Source organism: Gopherus flavomarginatus, chromosome 1 (genome assembly GCF_025201925.1).
Source record: "Gopherus flavomarginatus isolate rGopFla2 chromosome 1, rGopFla2.mat.asm, whole genome shotgun sequence".
Taxonomy (NCBI): domain Eukaryota; kingdom Metazoa; phylum Chordata; order Testudines; family Testudinidae; genus Gopherus; species Gopherus flavomarginatus.
Window position 1 is genome coordinate 151485858 of NC_066617.1, and position 25423 is coordinate 151511280.

General features: G+C 45.1%; 1 protein-coding gene, 1 long non-coding RNA gene and 1 gene segment (V, D, J or C); 2 read left to right on the top strand and 1 right to left on the bottom strand.

The window, feature by feature from the left end:
* Positions 1-25423, top strand: part of LOC127046890 (T-cell receptor beta-2 chain C region-like) — a 151287-nt gene that overhangs the window by 116424 nt on the left and 9440 nt on the right.
* Positions 2859-21615, bottom strand: LOC127047251 (uncharacterized). Of its 2 annotated transcripts, XR_007773360.1 has the most exons (4): positions 21531-21615; positions 19398-19557; positions 4592-4693; positions 2859-3410 (listed from the first exon to the last, which is right to left on the bottom strand). It is a non-coding gene; the product is annotated as an uncharacterized LOC127047251 (long non-coding RNA). The 2 variants fall into 2 exon arrangements; XR_007773361.1 differs by lacking the exon at positions 4592-4693.
* On the top strand, positions 14924-20253 carry LOC127047188 (anionic trypsin-like). Its single transcript, XM_050945229.1, has 5 exons — positions 14924-14975; positions 16928-17078; positions 18352-18605; positions 19327-19463; positions 20050-20253. Exons 1-5 carry the CDS (start codon positions 14924-14926, stop codon positions 20197-20199), a joined length of 744 nt encoding a protein of 247 aa, XP_050801186.1. The 3' UTR covers positions 20200-20253.

Here is a 25423-nt window from a genome sequence, read left to right on the forward strand (position 1 = left end):
ATATTAAACCCTCTGATATATTTATAAAGAGCAAGCATATCCCCCCTCAGCCTTCTTTTGGCTAGACTAAACAAGCCAAGCTCTTTGAGTCTCCTTTCATATGACAGGTTTTCCATTCCTCGAATCATCCTAGTAGCCCGTCTCTGAACCTGTTCCAGTTTGAATTCATCCTTCTTAAACATGGGAGACCAGAACTGCACATAGTATTCCAGGCGGGGTCTCACCAGCGCCTTATATAATGGTACTAACACCTCCTTATCTTTGCTGGAAATACCTCGCCTGATGCATCCTAAAACCACATTAGCTTTTTTCACGGCCATATCACATTGGCGGCTCATAGTCATCCTGTGATCTACCAATACCCCAAGGTCCTTCTCCTGCTCTGTTGCTTCCAACTGATGCATCCCCAATCTATATCTAAAGTTCTTATTATTAATCCCTAAGTGCATGACCTTGCACTTTTCACTATTAAATTTCATCCTATTACTATTTCTCCAGTTTACAAGGTTGTCCAGATCTTCCTGTATGATATCCCGGTCCTTCTCCGTGTTAGCAATACCCCCCAGCTTTGTGTCATCCGCAAACTTTATTAGCACATTCCCGCTTTTTGTGCCAAGGTCGGTAATAAAAAGGTTAAATAAGATTGGTCCCAGAACCGATCCTTGAGGAACTCCACTTGTAACCTCCTTCCAGCCTGACAGTTCACCCTTCAGCACGACCTGTTGTAGTCTCCCCTTTAACCAGTTCCTTATCCACCTTTCAATTCTCATATTGATCCCCATCTTTTCCAATTTGACTAATAATTCCACATGTGGAACCGTGTCAAATGCCTTACTGAAATCGAGGTAAATTAGGTTTGGCACGATCTACCTTTAGTAAAACCATGTTGTACTTTGTCCCAATTACCATTGACCTCAATGTCCTTGACTACTTTCTCCTTCAAAATTTGTTCCAAGACCTTACATACTACAGATGTCAAACTAACAGGCCTATAGTTACTCGGATCACTCTTTCTCCCTTTCTTAAAGATAGGAACTACGCTAGCAATTCTCCAGCCGTACGGTACAACCCCTGAGTTTACTGATTCATTAAAAATTCTCTCTAACGGGCTTGCAATTTCATGCGCCAGTTCCTTTAATATTCTCCAATGAAGATTGTCCGGGCCCTCCGATTTTGTCCCATTAAGCTGTTCAAGGTTGGCTTCTACCTCAGATGTGGTAATATCCACCTCCATATCCTCATTCCCGTTTGTCATCCTTCCATTACCCCTAAGCTCCCCATTAACCTTATTAAAGACTGAGACAAAGTACTTATTTAGATATTGGGCCATGCCTAGGTTATCCTTAACCTCCTTTCCATCCTCAGTGTGTAGCGGTCTCACTTCTTCTTTCTTTGTTTTCTTCTTATTTATATGGTTTTAGAACCTTTTACTATTGGTTTTAATTCCCTTTGCAAGGTTCAACTGTACTTGGCTTTTAGCCTTTCTCACTTTATCCCTACAAGTTCTGACCTCACTAAGGCAGCTTTCCTTGCTAATCCCACCTTTCTTCCACTCCTTGTAGGCTTTCTGCTTTTTCTTAATCACCTCTCTGAGATGTTTGCTCATCCAGCTTGGTCTACAACTCCTGCCTATGGTTTTTTTCCCCTTTCTTGGGATGCAGGCTTCCGATAGTTTCTGCAGCTGTGACTTAAAGTAATTCCAGGCCTCTTCCGCATTTAGATCCACAAGTTCTTCAGTCCAATCCACTTCCCTAACTAATTTCCTTAATTCTTTAAAGTTAGCCCTTTTGAAATCAAAAACCCTAGTCCCAGATCTATTTTTGTTTATCCTTCCATCTAGTTTGAACTGAATTAGCTCATGATCACTCGAACAAAGGTTGTCCCCTACAACCATTTCTTCTATGAGGTCCTCACTGCTCACCAAAACCAAATCTAAAATGGCATCCCCTCTTGTCGGTTCTTCAACTACTTGGTGAAGGAATCCATCAGCTATCACATCCAGAAAAATCTGATCCCTACTATTCTTGCTAGCACTTGTACTCCAGTCTATATCTGGGAAGTTAAAGTCTCCCATGATCACACATTTGCCATTAGTGTTTACTTCCTTAAAAACATTAAAGAGGTCTCTATCCTTATCCAAATCAGATCCCGGCAGTCTGTAGCACACCCCAAGCACTATCTCAGGGAGGCTCTAGTAGCTTTCTTTCCCAGTATGATTTTTGCCCAGACAGACTCTGTCTTGTCCATTCCATCACTTCTTCTTTCTTTACAGTTAACCTCCTCATTGATGTACAATGCTACTCCACCACCTTTGCCTTTATTTCTATCTTTCCTAAACAGCACATAGCCTTCAATACCTGTACTCCAGTTATGACTACTATTCCACCACGTTTCTGTTATCCCTATAATTTCTGGTTTCACTTCCTGCACCAGTAGCTCTAGTTCCTCCATTTTGTTCCCTAGGCTCCTCGCATTAGTGTACAGACATCTTAATTTTTGCCGTTTGGCTTCACTCACATTCTGTACCCTGTTAGGCATGGACATTCTACCACCAACATCACCTGTTAGTCTGTTATCTACACTACCCTTCCTCCTTATGCCAATTCTTCTGTCCATGGCTGTATCCCCTCTTACTTTGTTTACTTCCCTCTCAAGGTTAAATTCCGGCATGGAGATCTCCCAAACATCTCCCAACCATCTCCCCCAAATTTCTAGTTTAAAGCTCTCTTAATCAGGTCGGCGAGCCTCCATCCTAGAAGTCTATTTCCCTCCTTGCTCAGGTGAAGTCCATCCCGAGAGAAGAGTCTTCTGTCCATAAATGCTTCCCAGTGGCCATACATCCCAAAGCCCTCCTTATAGCACCACTGCCTGAGCCATCTGTTGATCGCCATAATCTTGTCACACTTTTGTCACCCTTCTCTAGGAACCGGCAGAATCCCACTGAAGATCACCTGAGCCTCGATTTCCTTAAGCGTCTTCCCCAGTCTGGCATAGTCTCCCTTGATACATTCCAGAGAGTATCTAGCCGTATCATTCGTTCCCACATGAAGGACAATCAACGAATTCTTCCCCGCTCCCTCTAGTATCCTTTTCAGCCTCAGGTCCACATCCTGTATCTTAGCACCCGGCATACAGCACACCCTTCTGTTCTCCCGATCAGCTCTAGTCACAGGCCTATCTATTCTTCTCAGTAAGGAGTCCCCAATCACGTAGACCTGCCTTTTCCTGGTGACAGTGCGCTTCTCCGGTCTATCTCCCGCACCCACCGGCTGCAAGTCCTCTCAATTCCTATTCCCCCTTGCAATCCGCCTGGGGCTTATATTTAGCGTTGCCTCCATTGACTCCTCCCCTCCTCTTGCAGGACTATCAGCTCTTCTCTTTTTCCTTGCCCTCTCTCCTTCAGCGACCACCTGCAATATACAACATGTTTTACTGACAATCATACAACACAATCTCATAACTTCATATTTATTATATTCATACTTATTTAGATAGAACAGTGACTTTCACCAGATCATAACCTTTACCCTGATACCCCACATGGCATGCTTTATATGCAAGATCACAATTATATATAAATGAGGAATATAGGGGGTTACAGGGCATTCCCCAAGGTATAGAATGTCACAGTGTGCTCTGCAGGTTTACCCGGGAGTCCACACCCAGGTCTGCAACTAGGTTGACTAGATCGAGGAGACCGTTGCCAACAACTTAAATATGCATCTCCTGCTGGTTTCCCGTATAACCCATTTCAAACAGAAAGGAAATAAGCTGTTTAACAAGTTAAAATTGATACAAGGTAAGCTATCTATATATCTACAGTGTCTTTTTGTCTCAATGTTTTCACATCACCAACCGAAATATTTTTATTCCCACCCAAACTCTGATGGGATTTTTGCTCCCTGGTGGACTTTTTTTCATCCACTAGGAATGAGGGCCTATCAATCAGACTCTGAAGAATGCCTGTTGTTTCTGTGCAATTTGCTGGCTAAGGCAGCCCCTGCCCTGCCCATTCTGTTTGAATGGGGAATTTGGCTCTGTAGCAACTTTTCCAGCCTCAACTTCAACAACTACATTCTCAGATATGGGGGGCAGCCACTATGAAATTCTCTATCCCAAACTGTAAGAACTGGCATTTGTGTAAAAGATTAAATGGGTCTTGAAACGGATAGGCCAAGAAAGGAGCAGTCCCAAGAGCCTTTTTCATCTCTGAAAATGCTGAATCACACCCTGCTGACCACTGAAATGGGCTCTCTTTTTTTACTATTTACTGCTTGCCAGAAACATTCAGCAAATGAACAGGGTTTCATCCTTGTTTCAGATCTACAAGAGCTTTAGCAGCTAATATTCTTCCAAGAACCTGGGTCTCAAAAAAGGTTTCAACCATTCCCGATCTCTTCCTTGCTGGAAAGCTATCATAGCACATGTAATTGAAATGATTTCTGCCGCTGGGGGCAGGACAATTCACTCACTGCAAACCAGCTGTCTATAAATCATGTGCACCTGGGCCATATCTTTAGGGAATTTACACAGACTGAATTTGCAAGACACCTTTCCTGGCATTGATTGCACATTATTAGCCATAACTTACCTACTATTTGAGCCATTCAGACTTCTTGCTGAAATTCCAGAGGTCCAATCTTCAAACCCAATTTTCCTAGTTTTTGGATGGTGCCCTTGTCCCAGTCATTGTCTGCATTTGAGACCAATTAGGTGGTGCAGTTTCGGATCCCCTATTCCCTAGCATCTTTAGTATGTCTTGTCTAATACCTTTTATGTTTGAGCTTTTGTGAGCTATCCTTATATATATCACAGATCCTAAAACTCGCTTAATAGCTAAATTGTTGTTTAACTGCCCAGAGCAAAACAAAAATTGTGAGGCTGATTCTTGTACATATAAGCTTTACCCCTTCAGCTTAATGTTCCTCTGTTTCCCAAACTGTGAGAGAAATATTCACTGAACACTTTGTGACAGCCCGCCTTGTCCTGCTTTAAACTTATAACACTCCTTTTTGCGGCCAGTTTTGTCACAGTCCTAGCATTTAATTGAATAGTTTCCTTTAATTTTTGCATTATTGCCAAATTCCCTTATTTTACAAACCAAATTTATCATTTCTTCCAGTGATTCAATAAAGTCATAAACCAGGTTAGAATCCCCTCTTTCATCATACATATTAGGCCTGGTCTACACTGGGGGGAGAGGGGGAATAACCTCTCTGGTAATTTCCAGAAGACTGGGAGATCCTCAGTACATTGTTCAAAATACTCCTTTTAATTGTAAATCCATAGTCCAGAGAATTGGAACAGGAATTAGGCAAAATGGAGACGTCTCGGGTGTCTTTTATATCCTCTGCCATGTGCATGGAAATTTACTTTCCCAAACAACAACCACAGACAATTTATATGGAAAGTTACTGACAAAGTTGGAGTCCAATGTCATGTGTCCACATCACATGTTCTTACATGATTTTCTGAATCACAGAGGTGACCACTGGCTCCTTGCTGTCTGAGGCTTCTTCAGAAAGAGCTATTCGGAGAGTTGATTCTTTTAATGGCCCATCAAGCTGGAATAGTCCATTCACAATGGGCTGGTGAAACTGGATGTAAACTACTTTGTGGTGTCACATCAAAAGCAAACACATCCGAGACACAAATACATAGCCAATATTCATAACTTCAGATACAGTGATGAAACATAGATTTAACCAGGATAATCATAATTGAGAGATTGTAACTTTTCCATTGACACCTTACATGTGTGATACAGCATGGCCAGAGGGCAGCAGGAGAGTGTTAGCAGGGAGCCTTATTCCGTGCAAGGGGAGGAAGGTTTGTTATAGATTAACTAGAGCACCTGAAGCCAATTAGAGCACCAGCAGTCAGTCATGTGATAAAAACCCCCTGCTTCAACCAGACAGTGTGGGAGTTGGAGCAGAGAGCAGTTTGAAGAAGTTGGAGAAGAGAACAGTTTTGAAGAGAGAAAAAAGGAAAGAAGTTTGGAGGAGTGCTGCGGTGGGCTGAGAAATCCAAAAGAAATCCTAGGTAAGAGGCACCTGGCTTGTGTAAAAGGAGGGCAAGAAGCCCCTCCCAAGCTGAAGGGCAGGAGAGGGAAGTAGCCCAGGGGAAGGAACCACTAGTCCAAGTGGTTCATCACAAACCTCAGGGCCCCTGGGTTGGGACCTGGAGAAGAGGGCAGGCCCAGGTCCCTCCCTCTCCACTCCCCTCCTCAAGGACACTTGTGGGGTAATTAAAATACAGGTTCAGAGGCAAGCAATGGTGCCTTGAACCTTCTCCAAAGTAGAGAAAGCGTGAGACCCAGCATAACAGTACCGGAAATTTGCCACACATGATATACTTTGTATCAAATTTAGTGCAATTGTGCAACATTAGTAGCAATAATGATATAAATGGTCACCTTCAATCATACAGCATCAGAGCTTCATACATCACCAGTAAGAAATAACTATTAATGAAATAACACAAAAAAATTTGTATATACCTCTGTACCACTATTTCATTATTCCATTCAGGGTATAATGTTAATATTATTATATACTTCAGGGATAAGATCAGTAGGATTGCTGTATATGCAAACCTCTCTCTGTGCCACCGTCAATCACACAGATAATCAGGCTTTACAGACTTGTAACATTTTGGTTGGTTAGCCATAAAAATGTAAACTTCACATTGGCTTCTCAACATACCATTTGAATGTATCAGCTTCTTTAATACAAAGCAAATATGTTTTATATATACCTTTGTTAAACATCAGTTATCTATTTCTTAATGATTGATTTCTATTTAAATAGACTGCATAGTCCATATTATTTGAAAAAGTTTGTGTTCAGGTTGCCTGGGCAGCAAAACTTCCTCAAATTGAAAGGGTGTGTTACAGAATGGTTCTAGATAACTTTAATTTTCTGACATAGTTTCTGAAATCTTTTTTTATTTATTTTATTTAATAATAAAATTATACTTTATAATACTTTGTCAAATAGTATAGATTGTTCTACTATATCTCTATTACAAACTTATAGAAATATGGCATAGGAAATGAAAAGAGGAAGTTATTTCACAATTTAGTAAGAGTTTGTGGTTAAATCTAGCTAGTTAGCTGTTGTAGTTATTCAACCCACATCTCCTTTGTGTGAATCACAGAAACAGCATTGCTACTTGACATATTTTAAAGGCTTATGTCTAAGTTATGCCAAGCTTCTGGCTTATGTATAGCTATCTATATCATTATTGTTATTATTAAGATCCATATTTTCTGTATCATTAAAAGGATGTATGTGACAATAACAGAAACATGGTTGCAGATATTAGCTAAATCTACAATTTGGAGGCTTTATTGTGATTTGTTTTATTTTTAACATAAGATAAGTGAAGGAGAGATGTTAATGACTCACTAGCAGGCCACCTGCTTTGTCATTAGACAGCTTACCATGCGTGTCAGCTGTCAGTGCCTGCAGAAAGCTCTCTGTATTTCAATGGTGTTCAAAGGTATAGCTTCACCCCTTCCCCTTGTTGAATATTCCACTGCTAGGTCTGTAAAGATGACCAAAGAACAGGCTAGATGGTGCCAGTATGGGCACCAGTCCTACAAGGTGCTGGACTGAGAACTACCAAGGCAGTTTATGCCGACCAAAGAGCCATCAGGTGGTAGCAACTTATGATCACTATTGATCTGGACCAAATATCAATCCTAATTCTAATAGTGGTGAACATGTATTTAGCTCTGGATGCCTTTGCTTTCCATGCTTGACAAATGTCATTTTTCCCCACCCAGTGCTGACCTATTCATGCCACTGTTTTCAATAGCATCTACATCAGATATTGACCAACTCTCTGCATATATATTAAATAATGTTCCTCACTTGGTTAAACTGGAAACCTTCCATTGCTGACCTTTTTATCTTTGTTTTCTGACCTCTTATGTTTAGCTAGGAGACCTCTCCCCTGCAAATTCACTTGCTTTAGGCTCTCTGCTGTTTTAGATCCCATCCTCATTGCCAGAATTCTTGCTGTGGATTTTTTTCAGACACAAACCTTACTCTGTCAGTCAGACTCACCTTTACTTTAGTTTAAGTGAAAAAAACAAAACAAAGAACAAAAGTAAAGTCTCTATGGAACAAAGCGAGAGAACACATTGTGTTTGTGTATCACCACAATGACAGTCTGAGCACGAAACACAAAACGTCTACTTCTCTGATACGACCATCCGTACAATTTTAAAGGTGCAATACGCAAAAAACAGTGGCATAACAGTTACATAGATAGATACATCATACACCCAACTCCTGTGGAAACTAGTGTTTAGCATCTCTCAGGCTCAAGGGCAGAGCTGGACAAGCTGGAGTTTCTCTGTGACCTACACTGATAACTCCATGTAAAAAGTATTACAGTTTTCCAGCCATGACTAGACCAACATGAGGAACAAGGTTGATAGATCCCTGCTTCTTGAGCAATGGGTGTAATCTCCTGGCTCTCCACAGGGGGAGAGTTGTTCCCGGATCACTTGGTTCCCAAAGAAGAGGGACAAGACAATGAAGGGCCTAATTATGGGTTTTTCAGGCTCCTCAGATTGTTTCCCAGCTTCACTTCCATCTCATCTGGGTTGAATTTCAGCCCGCTGTATCCCATCAAGGTGCTTTATCTCTCATGGATACCATTACATCCATGTGGTAGTGTTGGCCAATTTCACAGAGAATAAGATAGAAAATTATATAAATAATTTCATAAAAAAATGTTAAATTCTAAAGCTGAGAAATGCTTGAATTACAGTTGCCTGTGCAGCCTCAATTCAACCCCTTGTATGTGTGCAATATGATACATATATTGTGATGCTGTGATTACATGATCACATGCTATTTTTCCACACAACCCGTGCCACAGAATGGATGGTGCTCAGGGAATGAGGCAGCTGTTCAACTTTTCTTTGCATCGTCATCATTCACTAGGTAGCACCTGCCTTTTTTTTTAAATCAAAGTCTGCATTGAAAACAGCATTCTGAATTTCTTCATGGGCTTTCCTACAGCTCTCATCTGCACAGAATCTAAGAGCTTCACAAATGGTACATTTCACTCTTTGTGGGTGGAAATGTGGCAGGAGGAGGCATGGAGAGCAGCAGGGCACAGAAGGGGCAGGACCAGTGTTGATCAGAGGTGTGCAAATGATGTTGCTACAAACCCCATCTCACCAGGCTTGGGGAGTGCTGAAGACCTGTCACTTAAGAGGAGGGTGGCTCTTGCTTCTGTGCCTGCACATTGACCCCTAAAGGCATAATGGTGTTATTGGAGATTGGGGGTGAAGTTCAGCTAGGGGGAATTTGGAAGTGCTGGAAAGAGAGTTATTCAAGTTCTCTTCTCCCATCTGCTCTTCAGAAGAAATGTGCATTAATCTCTGACCTTGCTGTTTAGTTTGTACTTTAATATGGAAAGGCAGGTTTGATGTGTGGAAATTTTCCTTCACCTCATTTGTCCTACCTGGCTTTATGCAAGGTTAACTCTTTCATTTACAAATCACCTTTCTCAAACTGCTCTACATGCATTAATTAAGCCTTACAAAACACATATGAGATAGACATTATTAGAAGGGAGGAAATTTGAGGGACACACAAATCTGACCATTAGCACAGAGCAATTCAGTGACAGAGCTGGGAATAGTGACTGACTCCCAATCTCCTGCTCCAACTAGGTAACATTGCTTGACTCATGCAAAACCAATCACTGTGGACTTGAGGTGGGGGTGGGGACACAAATGGGAACCATTCACAATATATTTGCCTGTTTGGATGCGACTTCACACGGTATCTGAGATTACAAATGAAATGAGCTTGTTGAGTCTCATATGAGTCTCTCATTTGAGAATATCACCAAACCTCTACCGCAGGATTTTGCAGTGATTGTGCTAGAGAGGCCCAAGATGAGTTTCAAAGAGCAGGGTTCAGCACAGAGTGACTTTAGCAGAGTTCTGAAGGTTGGTGTGACTGGAATAGACAAACACACTGCAAGTGATAATTAACTTAACAGGTGGTGCTGCTGGTCAGAATTCAAATGCTTCAAAGGAGTTGTTTCATGTACCACGTGCTCAGCAAAAACATGAAAGGACTCCATGCTTGTAAAACTAAATGGGCTTTTCATTAAAAGAACTATTTACAGAGATGCTGCAGCTAGCATTCCAGCCATGTGCACACAGATTGACTTCCTGACAACTTGTGCTTCTCCCTCCAAATACCATGCAGGTTGCTACAAGCCCCATCGCTCAGATGGCAAGAGGTCCTACAGGGTAGGACTGAGGGTCATTGGCAGAATGGTGTGGGGAACTGCAATGTGTACAAAGGTTCTGCACTCTGCCAGTGTCTTTAACCAGTCTCCTGGGACTAACCCCTTTAGTGATCTGGATCCCAAGGATCCAGTATTCCACAAGGGCAGGCCCATAGCCTCCATGACTCCAAAACTGGGTCTTCAGATGCCAGCAAACCCTGTCTCTCTGTGTCTCTCTGCAGCAAGTCTAGCTGAGCCAGACTCCTGTGAGAGACTTTTTCCCTCTTTCAGGGTGTAATGGTCTTCAGTAAGTATCTGCAGCAACACCAGGCACTCTTTTGAGAATAACATAACCTTTTTAGCCACCTGGAATACTGCACCAAAACTCTTCATGTTAGCATGAGAGAGGCAGGGTTAGGACAGCATTCATAGCACTGAAAGCCAGGTCTTTGCCATGCCCTCTTTCTTCCTGAGCTCCATCTTCACTCTCTCCCAGCCCTTTTTCTCTTCGCCTGTCCCAAATTTCCCACTGTTTGTCTGTGAAACCTCTTCTTAGCCCTAACTCCTGACATACTTTGTCTATTATCCTCCTACTGCATGCCACACTGAGTTCACATGGACATCCAGCCTTGGACTCTCAGTTGTTAGATGCTAAAATTCTGGTCACCAGCTCTTCCATTGTATCCTCCAGATCCTTCACTTACATTTGTAGGTCATATGTAGTTCATGTTATTGACTCTGGTCTCCATCCATGCAGCTAAAGTGACTCAAGCACCCGTTGCTTCCCTTTACACTCAGGGTATGTCTTCTCTATGGGATTATTCTAACTTTACAGAAACTGGTTTTTGGAAACAGATTTTATAAAGTTGAGTGCACACGGCCACACTAAGCACATTAATTTTGTGGGGTGTGTCCATGTACCGAGGCTAGAGTCGATTTCTGGAGCGTTGCACTGTGGGTGGCTATCCCATAGCTATCCCATAGTTCCTGCAGTCTCCTCCACTCATTGGAATTCTGGATTGAGATCCCAGTGAATGATGGGGCAAAAAACATTGTCACTGGTGGTTCTAGGTACAGCCTCATTCCTCCCTCCGTGAAAGCAGCAGCCAACAACCGTTTTGCGCCTTTTTTTCCTGGGTGAACTGTGCAGATGCCATACCTCGGCAAGCATGGAGCCAGCTCAGCTCAAGACAGCAATCATGAACATTGTAAACATCTTACTCATTCTCATGCAGTTTATGCTGAACCAGGACCTGAAAAACCAGGCGAGGAGGAGGCAGTTACAGCAGTGCGGCGATGAGAGTGATGAGGACATGGACACAGAATTCTTTCAAATCCCAGACCCCAGCACTTTGGAGATCATGCTGATAATGGGGCAGGTTCTAGCCACTGAACGCCGATTTTGGGCCTGGGAAGCAAGCACAGACTGGTGGGACCGCATAGCGTTAAAGGTGTGTGATGAGTCCCAGTGGCTGCAAAACTTTTGCATGTGTAAGGGCACTTTCATGGAACTCTGTGACTTGCTTTCCCCTGCCCTAAAATTCCAGAACACCAAGATGAGAGCAGCCCTCACAGTTGAGAAGCGAGTGGCTATAGCTCTCTGGAAGCTTGTAATGTCAGACAGCTACCAGTCAGTTGGGAATCAATTTGGAGTGGGAAAATCTACTATGGGGGCTGCTGTGATGCAAGTAGCCAAAGCAATCACTAAGCTGCTGCTACCAAAGGTGGTGACTCTGGGAAATGTGCAGGTCATAGTGAATGGCTTTACTGCAATGGGATTCCCTAACTGTGGTGGAGCGATAGATGGAACCCATATCCTTATCTTGGCATCCTCCCCCTTAGATTACAGCTTGCTTTCTAAGGAAATAAAGTCACTATTGTTTAAAAATCATGTATTCTTTATTAATTGATTATAAAAAGAGGGAGAGAACTGACAAGGTAGCCCGGGTGGGGTTTGGGAGGAGGATAGGAGTGAAGGAAGAGGCCACTAAAAGAGTTAAAAATAATGACAGCCTTTTGGTTGAGTTGTACACTGGAGTGGAGTGAGCGGGTGCTCGGAGCCTGTCCCCATGTGTTCTTACACATCTGGGTGAGGAGGCTAAGGAACATGGTGAGGGGGGAGGGCAGTTAGACAGAGGCTGCAGTGGCACTCTGTGATCCTGCTGCCATTCCTGAAGCTCCACCAGATGCCAGAGAATGTCAGTTTGATCATGCAGCAGCCCCAGCATTGCATCATGCCTCCTCTGATCTTCCTGCCGCCACATCTCATCTCGAGTGTCCCTCCTGTCCTCACATTGGTCCCTCCTGTCCTCACGTTCACTGGCATCTTTTCTGTACTTTGATACCACTTTATTCCACTCATTCAGATGAGCTCTTTCATTGCAGGTTTCTTGCATGATTTCCGAGAACATTTTCATCACGCGTCCTTTTTTTTCACCGCCTTATCTAAGATAGACTTTGGGAAGGAGGAGGGAGGCTTGAAAAATTTGCAGCTGCAGGAGGGAAGGAAAAAAGGGAGATAAGTATTTAAAAAGATAAATTTTACAGAACAATGGTTATACTCTTTCATGGTGAACAACACTATTCACATTACATAGCACATGTGATTTCATGCATCTTAATATTGAGTGCCTGCGGCTTTGGTGTTAGAGATCACAGACGCAGGTCCGGGTAACAGAATTTGGCTTGCATGCGGCCATGGTAAGCCATTGTCTTTCTGCAGCCTTCATATATCCAGCGCCCTCCTTTCCCAAATACCAAGCAAAGTCCATTGAGTGCTGCATCTTTCCTGTTAATGTGCAGCAGCAGAAACCAAGCTCCCCCCCCACATCAAATTCTCTAGGATGATCGCTTTACCCCTCCTCCCATCGCATGGCTGGTATCAGGGAAGATCACTCTCCTGAGGATAACACAGCAAGATAAAGAACAGATGTTGCTTCAATGCAGCAAACACTGGGACCATATGCTGCCAGGCTTTGTCATCCAATGATACCAGATTACTTGCTACTAGCATGGCATGGTTAAGTGTCCCAGCATGGAGGACGGAAAAAGGCTGCACTGCCCAGAAATCTTCTGCAAAGGCTTTTAGAGTACCTCCAGGAGAGCTTCATGGAGATGTCCCTGGAGGATTTCCGCTCCATTCCCAGACACGTTAACCAACTTTTCCAGTAGTTGTACTGGCCGCGAATGCATCCCAAGTCCTCAGGGCAAATTAATTATTAAAAAACGCTTGCTTTTAAACCATGTTTTAAATTTACAAAGGCACACTCACCAGAGGTCCCTTCCATGGCTTCATCGTCTGGGATACCGCCTTGGGAGGGCTGGGAGGGTACTTCTGTCAGGCTGAGAAAAAGCTCCGGGTTGTTGGGGAGAACGGAGTGCTGTGTGCTCTCTGTAAGTTCGTCCTCCTCTTCCTCCTCTCTTCCCCATCCGCAGAATTCTCAGGAATGGCTGAGATTATCCCCACCTCGGAATCTACGGACAGGGGTGAGGTAGTGGTGGTGGACCCCCCTAGAATTGCATGCAGTTCAGCGTAGAAGCAGCATGTTTGTGGCGCTGCCCTGGACCTTCCGTTTGCTTCTTTCTGGTGGGCTTATCTGAGCTCCTTAAGTTTCACACGGCATTGTACTGAGTCCCTAGTGTGGACTCCCTCCATCATGTCCTTGGAGATTTTTTGAAATGTTTTTTCATTTCGTCTTTTGGAACGGAGTTTTGCTAGCACGCAATCATCTCTCCATATAGCAATCAGATCTGGTACCTCCCGTACGGTCCATGCTGGAGCTCTTTTTTGATTCTCAGACTGCATGCTTACCTGTGCTGATGAGCTCTGCATGGTCACCTGTGCTGATCAGCTCTCCACGCTGGGCAAACAGGAAATGAAATTCAAAAGTTTGCGGGGCTTTTCCTGTCTACCTGCCAGTGCATCCGAGTTCAGATTGCTGTCCAGAGAGGTCACAATGGTGCACTGGGGGATAGCGCCTGGAGGCCAATACCATCAAATTGCGGCCACACTAACCCTAATTCAACATGGCAATTTCGATTTCAGCACTACTCCCCTCGTTGGGGAGGATTACAGATACCAGTATTAAGAGCCCTTTATATCGATATAAAGGGCTTCGTTGTGTGGATGGGTGCACGGTTAATTCAATTTAACGCTGCTAAATTCAATATAAACTCGTAGTGTAGGCCAGGCCTCTGTGTATGGCAATACAAAGCTCACAGAGAAACCAAGCTCCATCTATGGACCATACAAATATTGCCAACAATTTTCACATTCATCACAAGACCCAGGACTGGCATAGCAGGGGGCTGCAGGGCAGGGCTCAAGGGCATTGGCTGAGCTGTGTGGGTATCCCAGCACTGGAATAGCAGGAGTGTGCAAGGTAGGATTAAGCACATCAGCAGGGCTGTATAGAATTGGACATTTGCTCTTTTAATTTCAGGAAATGCTTGTTCCGGTCTCTGTGGCACCCACAGTCACTTTATTACCTTTTTAGCTCAATAAGGTAACTATATTTGTCTGAACTGATGTAAGACCGTGGGAAGTGAGAACCTGGTGGGACCTTGGGTTGGGGAGAACCTCTCTGAGAGGTATAAAGTAGAGTGATTTCTTCAGTAAAACCTGTCACAGCTGACAGTGCTCACTAACAGTAGCACCATGAAGTTTCTCCTGATTCTTGCCTGCTTAGGAGCAGGAATTTTCCAAAGCAGTTTAATTCTCCTGAACCTCTGATGCTCTCCAGGGATCACTGGTGCTCTACCACAAATGTACTGTTTTCCTCTTTTCTTCAGGTTTCCCTATCTCTCTGTCTCTCTTTCAGTCTGTCCCTTCTGTCTCCCTTTCTGCTTCTCTCCCTTTTTCTGTCCCCTTCAGACTTCTAAGTTTCTGCTCCCTCTCTGAGACACTGTTTTTCTCTGCATTTGCTTCTCTCTCTTTGTCTCTCTCTCTCTCTCTCTCTCTGTCTTTTCTCTGTACTTCTGTCTCCTTGCAATGAAACAAAAAATTCCAGTGGCAGTTTCAATTGTTCTTGACATTCTTCTTCATTTCTTGCCCTAAACTGATGTGTATTGTTTCTGTTCACTGTTAAACAGCTATTGTATTTCATGTCAGATGTGGCAGTCCTTTAGCTGTGAGTGCCATAATTCTTATATATATATATAGTGATACAGGAGGGCCAGGGAGCAGTGGTAGAGGGGAAGTATATAACTCCTAGGCTAATTAAGGCGTGGTTCCCTGTAGAATAGGGAGGGTTGCTACAGGTTAATTGGAGCACCCATAGTAAATTAAGGCCCTGTTAGCAACCTAATAAAACCCCCTGCTTCAGGCAGTCAGAGGAGAAGGAGGAAGGAGAGAGGATGGGAGCTTGGAGGGGTGCTGTGAGACTTGAAAGATCAGAAAACCAGAGTAAGGGAGACTCCCTTCCCCAGCATTTAAGGACAGAAGGTACCCCACCCAAGGGGGAAGAGGGTAAGAACCCTCAGGGGTTGAGAGGGGCTGGGGCTCACAGTAAGCAGCAAACCCAGACCCCTTCCCTGCTTCCCTCCTTTACCACCTTCCCAGGCCACTAGCAGGGCCCTTGGTGCCCCAAAATCAGGGGCCAGGGGTGTTATCTTAGCCCTCTGCCAAGGGAAGCTCAGGACCCACTATACTACATCGGCCATCTTGTTACTATATATATATATATATATATATGTGTGTGTTTGTAAAACACTTTGAGGTCTTTCAGGGTTTGCGATCTGAAAGAAATCTCCATCATTATTTTACTGGGCAATGAAGGAACAGAGTTGATGAGACCAAACTTGCTTTCTTCCAGAACCAGGATAGTTGTCACAGCCTCATGCCTTAGAGCAAGGGAGGGTAAACTACAGCCCGTGGACCGGATCTGGCCTGAGGCCTTTCAATCTGGCCCGTGGGATTGCCAGGCCTGTGGCGCAGTGGGGCTACGGCAGGCTGCTTGCCTGCCCTGGCCCAGTGCACTCCTGGAAGAGGCTGGCACCATGTCCCTGTAGCCACTGTGGGGGTTGGGGGGGGCGGCCATAGTGCTCCGTGTGCAGCCCTCTCCTGTAGGCACTGCCCCCCGCAGCTCCCATTGGCTGGGAATGGGGAACCGCGGTCAATAGGAGCTTCAGGGGTGATATCACAGGTGAGGGCAGTGCATGGCATAGCCACCTGCCCCACCTCATCCCCAGAAGCCACTGCCAGACATGCTGGCCATCTCTGGGAGCAGCATGGGGCCAGGGCAGGCAGGGAGCCTGCCTTAGCCCCACTGCATGCTGCTGCCATCCCAGAGTTTCTTGAGGTAAGGGGTGCCAGGCAGAAGCCCACACCCCAAACCCTCCTGCGCGCCCTCCTGCAGCCCACACCCCATCCCACACCACAACCTCCTGCCCCAGCCCTACATTCATGGCCCTGCATACAATTTCCCCACCCAGATGTGTTCCTCGGGCCAAAAGGTTTGCCCACCCATGTCTTAGAGGGTGGTGGGCATGAAACATGGAAAATTTGAGAAGAGAGGGCTTCAAGAGATGTGGAGAAGACTCCTGTAAACCAAAGCTTTTAAGAGTATGGTTAAATAATTTGCTGCTCATTAGCTGCTGCTGCATTTCAGATCACTGGATTCCATGTTATTTTTTTAACACCTGATTTCCCCATTTCCCTCAGTTGCTGTCCCTGTTGATGATGATGACAAAATTGTGGGGGGCTACACCTGCTCTGTCCTCTACCAGGTGTCCCTGAACTCTGGGTACCACTTCTGCGGGGGCTCTCTCCTCAACAACCAGTGGGTCGTGTCAGCTGCTCACTGCTACAAATCGTGAGTGAAGGTTAATACATTATATATTGCCTATGGCCATGCAGCCTCTGGCTGAGATCTTGTCAGATCTAATCAGACCTGCCCAGTATGTGGATAGCAGAGCAATAAAGGAAAATCCATGTTGCAGGGTGAGCTCCCAGTGCCCAAGCATGGTATCAGGAGATGTTTCTGACCACTATGAAAGTTCCCACAACACTTTTCTCTGTAGTAGGGTTGACAGTCCTTCTGTCCAGGCCAATTTTCAAAATTGTTAGTTAATTACTTTCTGTTCTCCTTTAATTCCCCCAGAATTCTCAATTGGATCCATTCTTCTTCTTCTTTGTCTCTTGACCTAAAGTGTTAAGTAACCCTGCTAGACACCTGCCCCAAGCTTCCCTAGAGGTGGTTATATATCTGTGGAGGGGGTGACTTGATCCCTATATATACTTTCTATACAGAGCCTAGTTCTGCCCTTCAGTATCCAGATGCAACTGCCATTGCAGTTCATACTGGCTGACGACAGAACTGGATCCACCTTTAGGGACATAATTGACCTTGGGATGAAAATTTGTTACTGAAATGCAATATGTTATTGCTACTCCCACAACACTAAAGAAACTAAACCAGTCACCATTCCTGAGTTCAGGAAGGCTCTGGAGAGCTCAGCATACTGTAAGGACCATTCTGAGCTGATTCTGGGGGATGATCTAGATCAGGGGTTCTCCAGCATACTCATTCTGCAGAGCATTTCACAAGTGAAGGGTCCTCTCCTGTACACATCCCACCAATGTATTCTCAGAACCTTTCATTCTTTTCACCCTGGGCCACAGCTGGAGATCTACTGGACAGGTAGAGATTTCCCATCTCGATCTTTTATGATTAGAACTGACAGAGCTCATGAATTTCAATTTGTGTCATGTAAACAAATATTCAACCAGAGCAAGAATCAGTCCTCCTGCCTCTGGACATCTGTCACTCCCATTTGGGATTAAGAATCAAAATTCCTCTTCCTGGTATGAATTAGGCTCACTGGGAGGATTTAAGACCTTACTCTGAAGCGTCTAGCTTGTGCCCCTGTTGCAGATGGGATACCAAACTTGATGGCCCATTGGTTTGATTTCAGTATGAAGACTATTATGAAAGCCAGTCACAATTATTTCACTTCTGATCTATGATAGAATTTGAATGTCATCACTACACAGTGCACTGAACTATGTAGTACCACCTAGTGGTCACATCTTATCATGCTAATTGTGGTTAACTGCCCTCCATGTTGCCTGGTTGATTTATGCAGCCGCATCCAGGTGAGGCTTGGTGAATACAACATCGATGTGTTGGAAGGGGACGAGCAGTTCATCAACTCCGTTAAAGTAATTCGCCACCCCAAATACAACTCGCGGGTCCTGGATAATGACATAATGCTGATCAAGCTGGCAACCTCAGCTGCCTTGAACTCCCGTGTTGCAACCATCTCTCTTCCTTCTGCCTGTGTGGCTGCTGGGACTCAGTGCCTGATTTCTGGGTGGGGAAACACCCTCAGCAGTGGCTGTGAGTATGAATGTGCCTCATACATGACACGCAGCCCCCTTATCTTATTACAGTTATGGGACCTAGATACATCTCAGTCTTGACCTGCAGCTCTTTTTGCTTTTGCAGTCTTTGAGTCCACATGCTTAGTCTGCCAATTACCCTCACTCCTGACTAGCAGCCCCCTGCTATTCCAGTCCTGGGCTCCCCACACAGCTCTGCCAATGCCCCTCAGTCCTGCTCTATAACCAGGGGCGGCTCCAGGCCCCAGCACACCAAGCGCGTGCTTGGGGCGGCATGCCATGGGGGTGCTCTGCTGGTCACTGGGAGGGCGGCAGGTGGCTCTGGTGGACCTCCAGCAGTCCACCGGAGCTGCAGAACCAGAGGACCCTCCGAAGGCACGACTGCGGGAGGTCCACTGGAGCCAGCGATCAGCAGAATGCCCCCTGTGGCATGACACCGTGCTTGGGGTGGCGAAATGTCTAGAGCTGCCCTTGCCTACAGCCCCCTGCTATTTCAGTCCTGGGCTCCCCATACAGCTCTGCCAATGTCCCTCAGTCCTTTCCTGAAATAACCCCTGTTATTCTATTCTAGTAATTGAGGTCCTCCTCACAGATGGTGCAGTAGTTTTTACTGACCTCTTCTTTATTGAATTCTCTAGCCCAGAAATCTACCAGTCTTTGTATTAATTGGCCTCTGCTTTCTAAGATGAATCTTACTGTTCTCCCCTCTGTGTTGGCAGCTAACTACCCTGAGCTTCTTCAGTGTGTGGATGCTCCAGTCCTGACTGAGGCTGAATGCAGTGATGCTTACCCAGGACAAATCACTACAAACATGATCTGCGTGGGATTCCTGGAAGGTGGCAAAGACTCCTGCCAGGTAAGCTGCCTTTCATTTTCTCTTGTTCTGCAGAGACAGGGCTCAGCTACTCTTGTCCCTCCTGTTCCAACCTTAGTGCCAGAACTCTGAGAACCTGCAAAGAATTAACCACAAGATGTGATGAGGAAAAGAATGTGCTCAGGAGTTTGGAAGGTGTGTTTGGAGGTGTGAACTGGATGGCTCAAAAGATCAAGCTGTGAACTGCAGGGCATTTCACCTCTGGCTTATAAATGCAATTCAGTCTCTGACTGAGTTGAATAGGATGGACAAAACAAGGATAGAGGCAGGTGTCTGCTTCCAATCCAGTCTCAGATCAGCAGATTTGGATATATTAGGCTTTTTACCGCAATTAGCATTGTTCCAGGCACTGCTAATGAGTGTTAGGTGCGTAATGGTCAACAGAGGAAACTGGGAATTTTGAGCTATTCCCTGCCCATCAGACATATCAGAGCATATGGACTCTGCTGCTGCTTACCTAGCGCTTTCAAGATTCACTTGCTAGTTGAAGCCTTTTTCCGATTAGCTGAATAGATTCCTCTGCCTGAATTAGCTTGTGTCTGTAACACCCAAATCTTTTCCCTCACAGGGCGATTCTGGTGGCCCAGTCGTGTGCAACGGTGAGCTCCAAGGAATTGTGTCCTGGGGGATCGGATGTGCTCTGGAGGGTTACCCTGGAGTCTACACCAAGGTCTGCAACTATGTTGACTGGATCGAGGAGACCATTGCCGCCAACTAAGACATGCATCTCCTGCTAGTCTCCTGATGACATTTCCTTTCCTCCCCCTTTAATTCATCTTTGAAAAGAACATAGCACAAATAAAGAGATATATTAGCTGTATCAAGTACTTTCTCAGTGCCAGTGTTTTTTTTCTCCGGGTTTTTCATAACAACATCTCTCATTGCTAAAGTGCTGTGTAGATGGTGCATAATGGGATCACTGCCCCCACGCTGAAGTGATCTACCTTTGAGTGAAACACAGCAATACTCTGCATGAAAAACTAGCTCAGGAAGTGAGGCAGGAGAATGGATCCAGTTGTACTTGCTGGAGGAAATTTAGGGAGGCTGTATTTCTTCAGGATGGACTAAGGTCAGGATTTCTTTAAACATACAAAATGGTTCATGGGTCTTTTAAAATAAGATTTAGTAGTTTGTGCAAAGTGGTGACTGATAGCCCTAAAGATTGATTCACAATAGGAGACAAAACACAGGCAGCAACAGAACAGCACTTTCCTTCTCTCCCGTCCCCCCCCCCCCCCCCCCCGCCACATACAGGATTGTTCTGTAGAGTGTATTCTCTAGTGCAGAGTCCAGTGCTGTCCTAAATGACTTGAGTGATGGGGCCACCATTTCCCTGGGAGACCATTCCACAATCTAACAGATCTGTTAGAAAATATTTCCAGAAATCTCCCCCCTTTGCTTAGTTTTGCCACATTTATTTGTGTACTTCTGGTCCTTTCTTCTCATTGAAATAGATTTAAGATGTCTTGCCTGCAGCAGTTCCACTAAAGGTACACAAAGCATAACTGAAGCCCTCTCTTCCTCTTCATCCTTTTCTGTCTCTCTCCGTGTCTTCTCTTTGAATTCATGCAGGATACACTCAGTGGCGCTGGAACACTTTTTGTAATCGGGGTACTGAAAGCCAGTGGTCCCAAAACTTTTTATGTCACCCCCTCCTTGCCCCTGTCCATGCCTCCTCTTCCCAAAGCTGGGACCAGAACTGAGCCATGGCTCTGGGAGATGGGGGGACAAGGGTAAGGAGGCTGAGGCTGGGCGAGGGGCCAGCAGCAGGACCCCAGCTTTGGGGCCAGGAGCGGAGCCCCAGGCACAGGGCTAGCAGTGCTGGGACCCTGGGCATGGGGCCGGTGGCCTGGACACTGTACAAAACCTGGGGGTGCTGAAGCAGCCCCCGCACCCTTAGTTCCCATGCCTATGGATACACTTGCACTCCTGTACCTTTGACTATCTGGGGGCTGGTCCACACTACGGGGGGAAATCGATCTTAGATACGCAACTTCAGCTACGTGAATAACGTAGCTGAAGTCGAATATCTAAGATAGGATTACTCACCTGTCCTCACCGCGCGGGATCGATGTTCGCGGCTCTCCCTGTCGATTCCGCAACTCCGTTGGGGTTGATGGAGTTCCGGAATCGATATAAGAGCGCTCGGGGATTGATATATCGCGTCTAGATGAGACGCAGTATATCGATCCCCGAGCAATCGATTTTAACCCGCCGATTCGGCGCGTAGTCTGGACGTAGCCACACACACAATCTGAAACCATGACAATTTCAAACCCAAAGTGGAGGACGGTTTCCCTCTGCTGGCACTCTGGAGAATTACCTCTTAAAGTTAACATACAAGTGAGGCAACACCACCATCCACAGGAATCATGACACAAAATGAAATGGAAACAAAGGGAGCAAAGTGATTGACCAAAGGCTCTCCATCTCACAGGACAGGTAGCTTGTGGGCTGGGGCTCATTAGTGACATTAAGGACATTAACAGCCACAAAGTCACTTCATTATTATCCTGAAAACTCTCCTTTGCCCTGACTAGAAAAAACTTAACAACGGTTATGCTGCTGCTATGCAGAAACCACAGCCCGTCATGCTAACCAGTATTGTTTCCATGTACTTACTGTAGCCATCTGTTTTCTCTTGGTTTGCACTTAGATTGTAAGCTCTCTAGGGAAGGCACTGTCTTTTTGTTCTGTGTTTGTACAGCACCTGGCACAATGCAGTCCTGGGGCACGACTGGGGCTCTGAATACAAGTCATGCAAATGCCTCTTTATATACTAATAATAGTTGTTATTATTAATAATAATAAAGTAGTATCAGAGGGGTAGCCATGTTAGTCTGAATCTGTAAAAAGCAACAAAGAGTCCTGTGGCACTTTATAGACTAACAGAAGTATTGGAGCATAAGCTTTTGTGAGTGAATATCCACTTTGTCAGATGCATAAAGTAGTAGTAGTCCAGAAAAGGTAAAATCAAAAAATAATTTTATAGAGACTTCGCTATTGTGATAATGGTCCCTGTATTAATACCTAGAGAGACAGAAAGGCAAAAACAGATAAATTACACACTGTCCAGAGACGAGACAGCAACAAATGGGCAGTTAGATAATGTCCCAAAATAATATTTTTTTTAATGTAATCCACTTTGAAAAGACAAACATACACACAATTGTTCCCACAGGTTAGTGGCCCCCAAGTGTGCAGAAGCACAAAGCTTTGGTGGTGCAGAACATTTGCTGCTGCAGAGGTGCTTACATTTCACTAGTGCTAAAAACCCTTCATTACTGTAGAGATGCACAGATCCAGCTAGTGTTTAAAGTGGTCTGAAAAAGTATGTCTGAAAAAAATGTGGGAATGGCAGGTTTGGTAAGACTGTTAAGGTGTGCCCCTGAACAACCCAGCTCGCTCTATCTATCTAGGGCAAATCTGTGACCCCCTTGTGACACCCCCCTATGCGCATGCATCCCTCACCCCCCAAACACATACAAACGCTCTCTTTAAGCGCTGCATTTTGCCAGCATTATAAATGGCCAGCTGGCCCCCCTGCTCTGATGCTAAGTACTGCTGAAAGCCCCTCTCTCCTCTGCAAACCTGTTGAGGTCTTACCAGCTACTCCCTACTGAATAGTCTATGTCAGGATTTCTTGTGTGTGTATCGCTTCCTAGAGTTGGCTGCCTGAGAAGACCTGATTTCATAGGTAAGAGGGCTGGACTGGCTTTGTGCGTGTGCGTGTGCATGTGTGTGCGCGCGCCCCCTACTGGATGATTCTGTTAGAGCTTTTTCATGTGTCTGCTCCTTCCCTCGCCTGGCTCAGTACGTGCAGGTTTTAGAGTTAGCTGACATGACATATTCCTTCCTGGGATGCATCACAACTGCCCTGCAAACAAGCCTCTGGGGAAGGGCTCACCTCCAAGGGCTATTTTATGTGTGATGTAGGTAAACAGGATGTCATGTGATCTGATCTCATGCCCACTGAGAACATCTATATAACGGTGATGCTTGGCAGAATCGACCATCGTCTCTGTTGCTTGACCCCATTACTGATAGTCTCAGCAAAGAAGTGAAGGACTGAATGGGTGACGGCGGCTCAGCTCTCTTCATGTTCCCAGATGAGATCTCTTCAGGGTAGGGATTGCAAAACATTGGGCATGAAAGAAACCTGCATTGACGCTGCCTATGGTATGCCACTCAGAGATTTGCCATTCCGAGGATAAAGAGAAGTCTCAGACTCCTGGGACTATCAATCTAGCTCGTCTCTCTAGCACTGTGCTCACAAATCTGGGCATAAACAAGTACAAGGCTCAGGAAAAGCCGTGAATAAAAGTTCCAATCTGGCCCGTGGCTCAGTGCTAACAGATCTATGGTGGATTTGAACATGGGCTGCTGGTCTCACAGGGAATGAGAAAGGCAAAGGGACAGAGGGGTGTGAAAGGAACATGCAGAATGCTGTGGAGGTAGAAAAAAGCTGTCTGAAAACAGCTCACTAATGAAAAAGCTTGTCACTGTTTTATTCTAGCCATGGAATAAGGCATCTGCTAAAAATATGTGTTATGAAGAGATGGCTATGGTTAGACATAATCCTTCCTTCACACACACACACACACACACACACACACATTTCCTCCACAAATGTCGTAACAGAGCTGCTGAGGAAATAGATTGTGGTTTCAGAGAAGCTCTCTGATGGTGATTGGCTGATGTCATGGAGGGGTGGAGCCTTGGGTGGGATTGTTTTTGTATGAGATTGTAACGTTGTGGGGACAGGGGGACCACGGTGATACATTCCCTACGGAGGCCTTTACAAAAACCTCCCTGGGGGTTATCCCATTTGAGCATGTGCCAGGACAGATATAGCACAGTCTGCAGCACAGCAGGCACTTTCTGCCTGGGCTGTGCCTAGAATGTGCAGTAGCGAGGCATGTGGATGGCATCTGGGACATACATAGGCCATTCTACAGCACACAGGCACTTTCCACCTGGGTCTGATATATATATATATATATAGAGAGAGAGAGAGAGAGAGAAGATGGCAGCACAGCATGAGTTCTACCTGGGACGTACCTAGAGCATTTGACTCCACTCCATCGGGGATGCAACAGAAAGATCAACAGCTCTGCCTGCAGATTCTACCTGAGAAGTATTTATGTTTGGTAGGACAGCCCATCCTGGGCTGGAGCTAAAACATTTGTGAGCAGAACAGATTCAGCTGGGATATACCTGAAATGCATGTCAGTGCAAAAGGGAGAGATTTCGTATTTTGCTGGTGTGATAACCTCTTGCAATAAGTGGCCCATTACTTATGTGAAAACCCTCCCAGAAAAAGACAACCCAAAACATAACAGAGACCTGACAGAAATGTGACTTGCTGTGTTAGCTGCAAAACACAAAGGTAATAGTGATTTAAGTGTAAAACTCTGTTGGATCTTTCAGACTCCATTTCAGCTTCCTGTATCCTGTGGGCTTGGCTGATCATAGTGACAGGATTAAGGCTTCTCTTTGACCCTCCTCATTATTAACTCAGGGATGGCAGTGACTGAACCTCCAGGACTATCTTTGGGATTTGGGGTTGATTTCTTTAATCTACTAGGAAACACCATAGTGTTCTATCAGAGTCTTCCTAGAACTTTGGCACTCTGATAGCAGAGGAGATGAAATCAAGAGCTCTTTGCTTTAATTCAGGGATGAAATTCACTCTCTGCAAGCACCTGTTTATAGTTATGCCTAGGTCCCATTAAGTAACTACTTCATAGAACATTGTACACCCACTAGTTATAGAGCAAATGGCTGCCTACTCCTTAGAACACAGGACTGGGAATCTGGAGCTACTAGTCACCAAGAGGTTATGTTCTTGGCACTGTCTCTGACTTGCTTGATAACTTTGGGCACCTCAGTTTCCCCATCTGTAAAATGGGGACAATATATATTGATCTCACCGGGGTAGA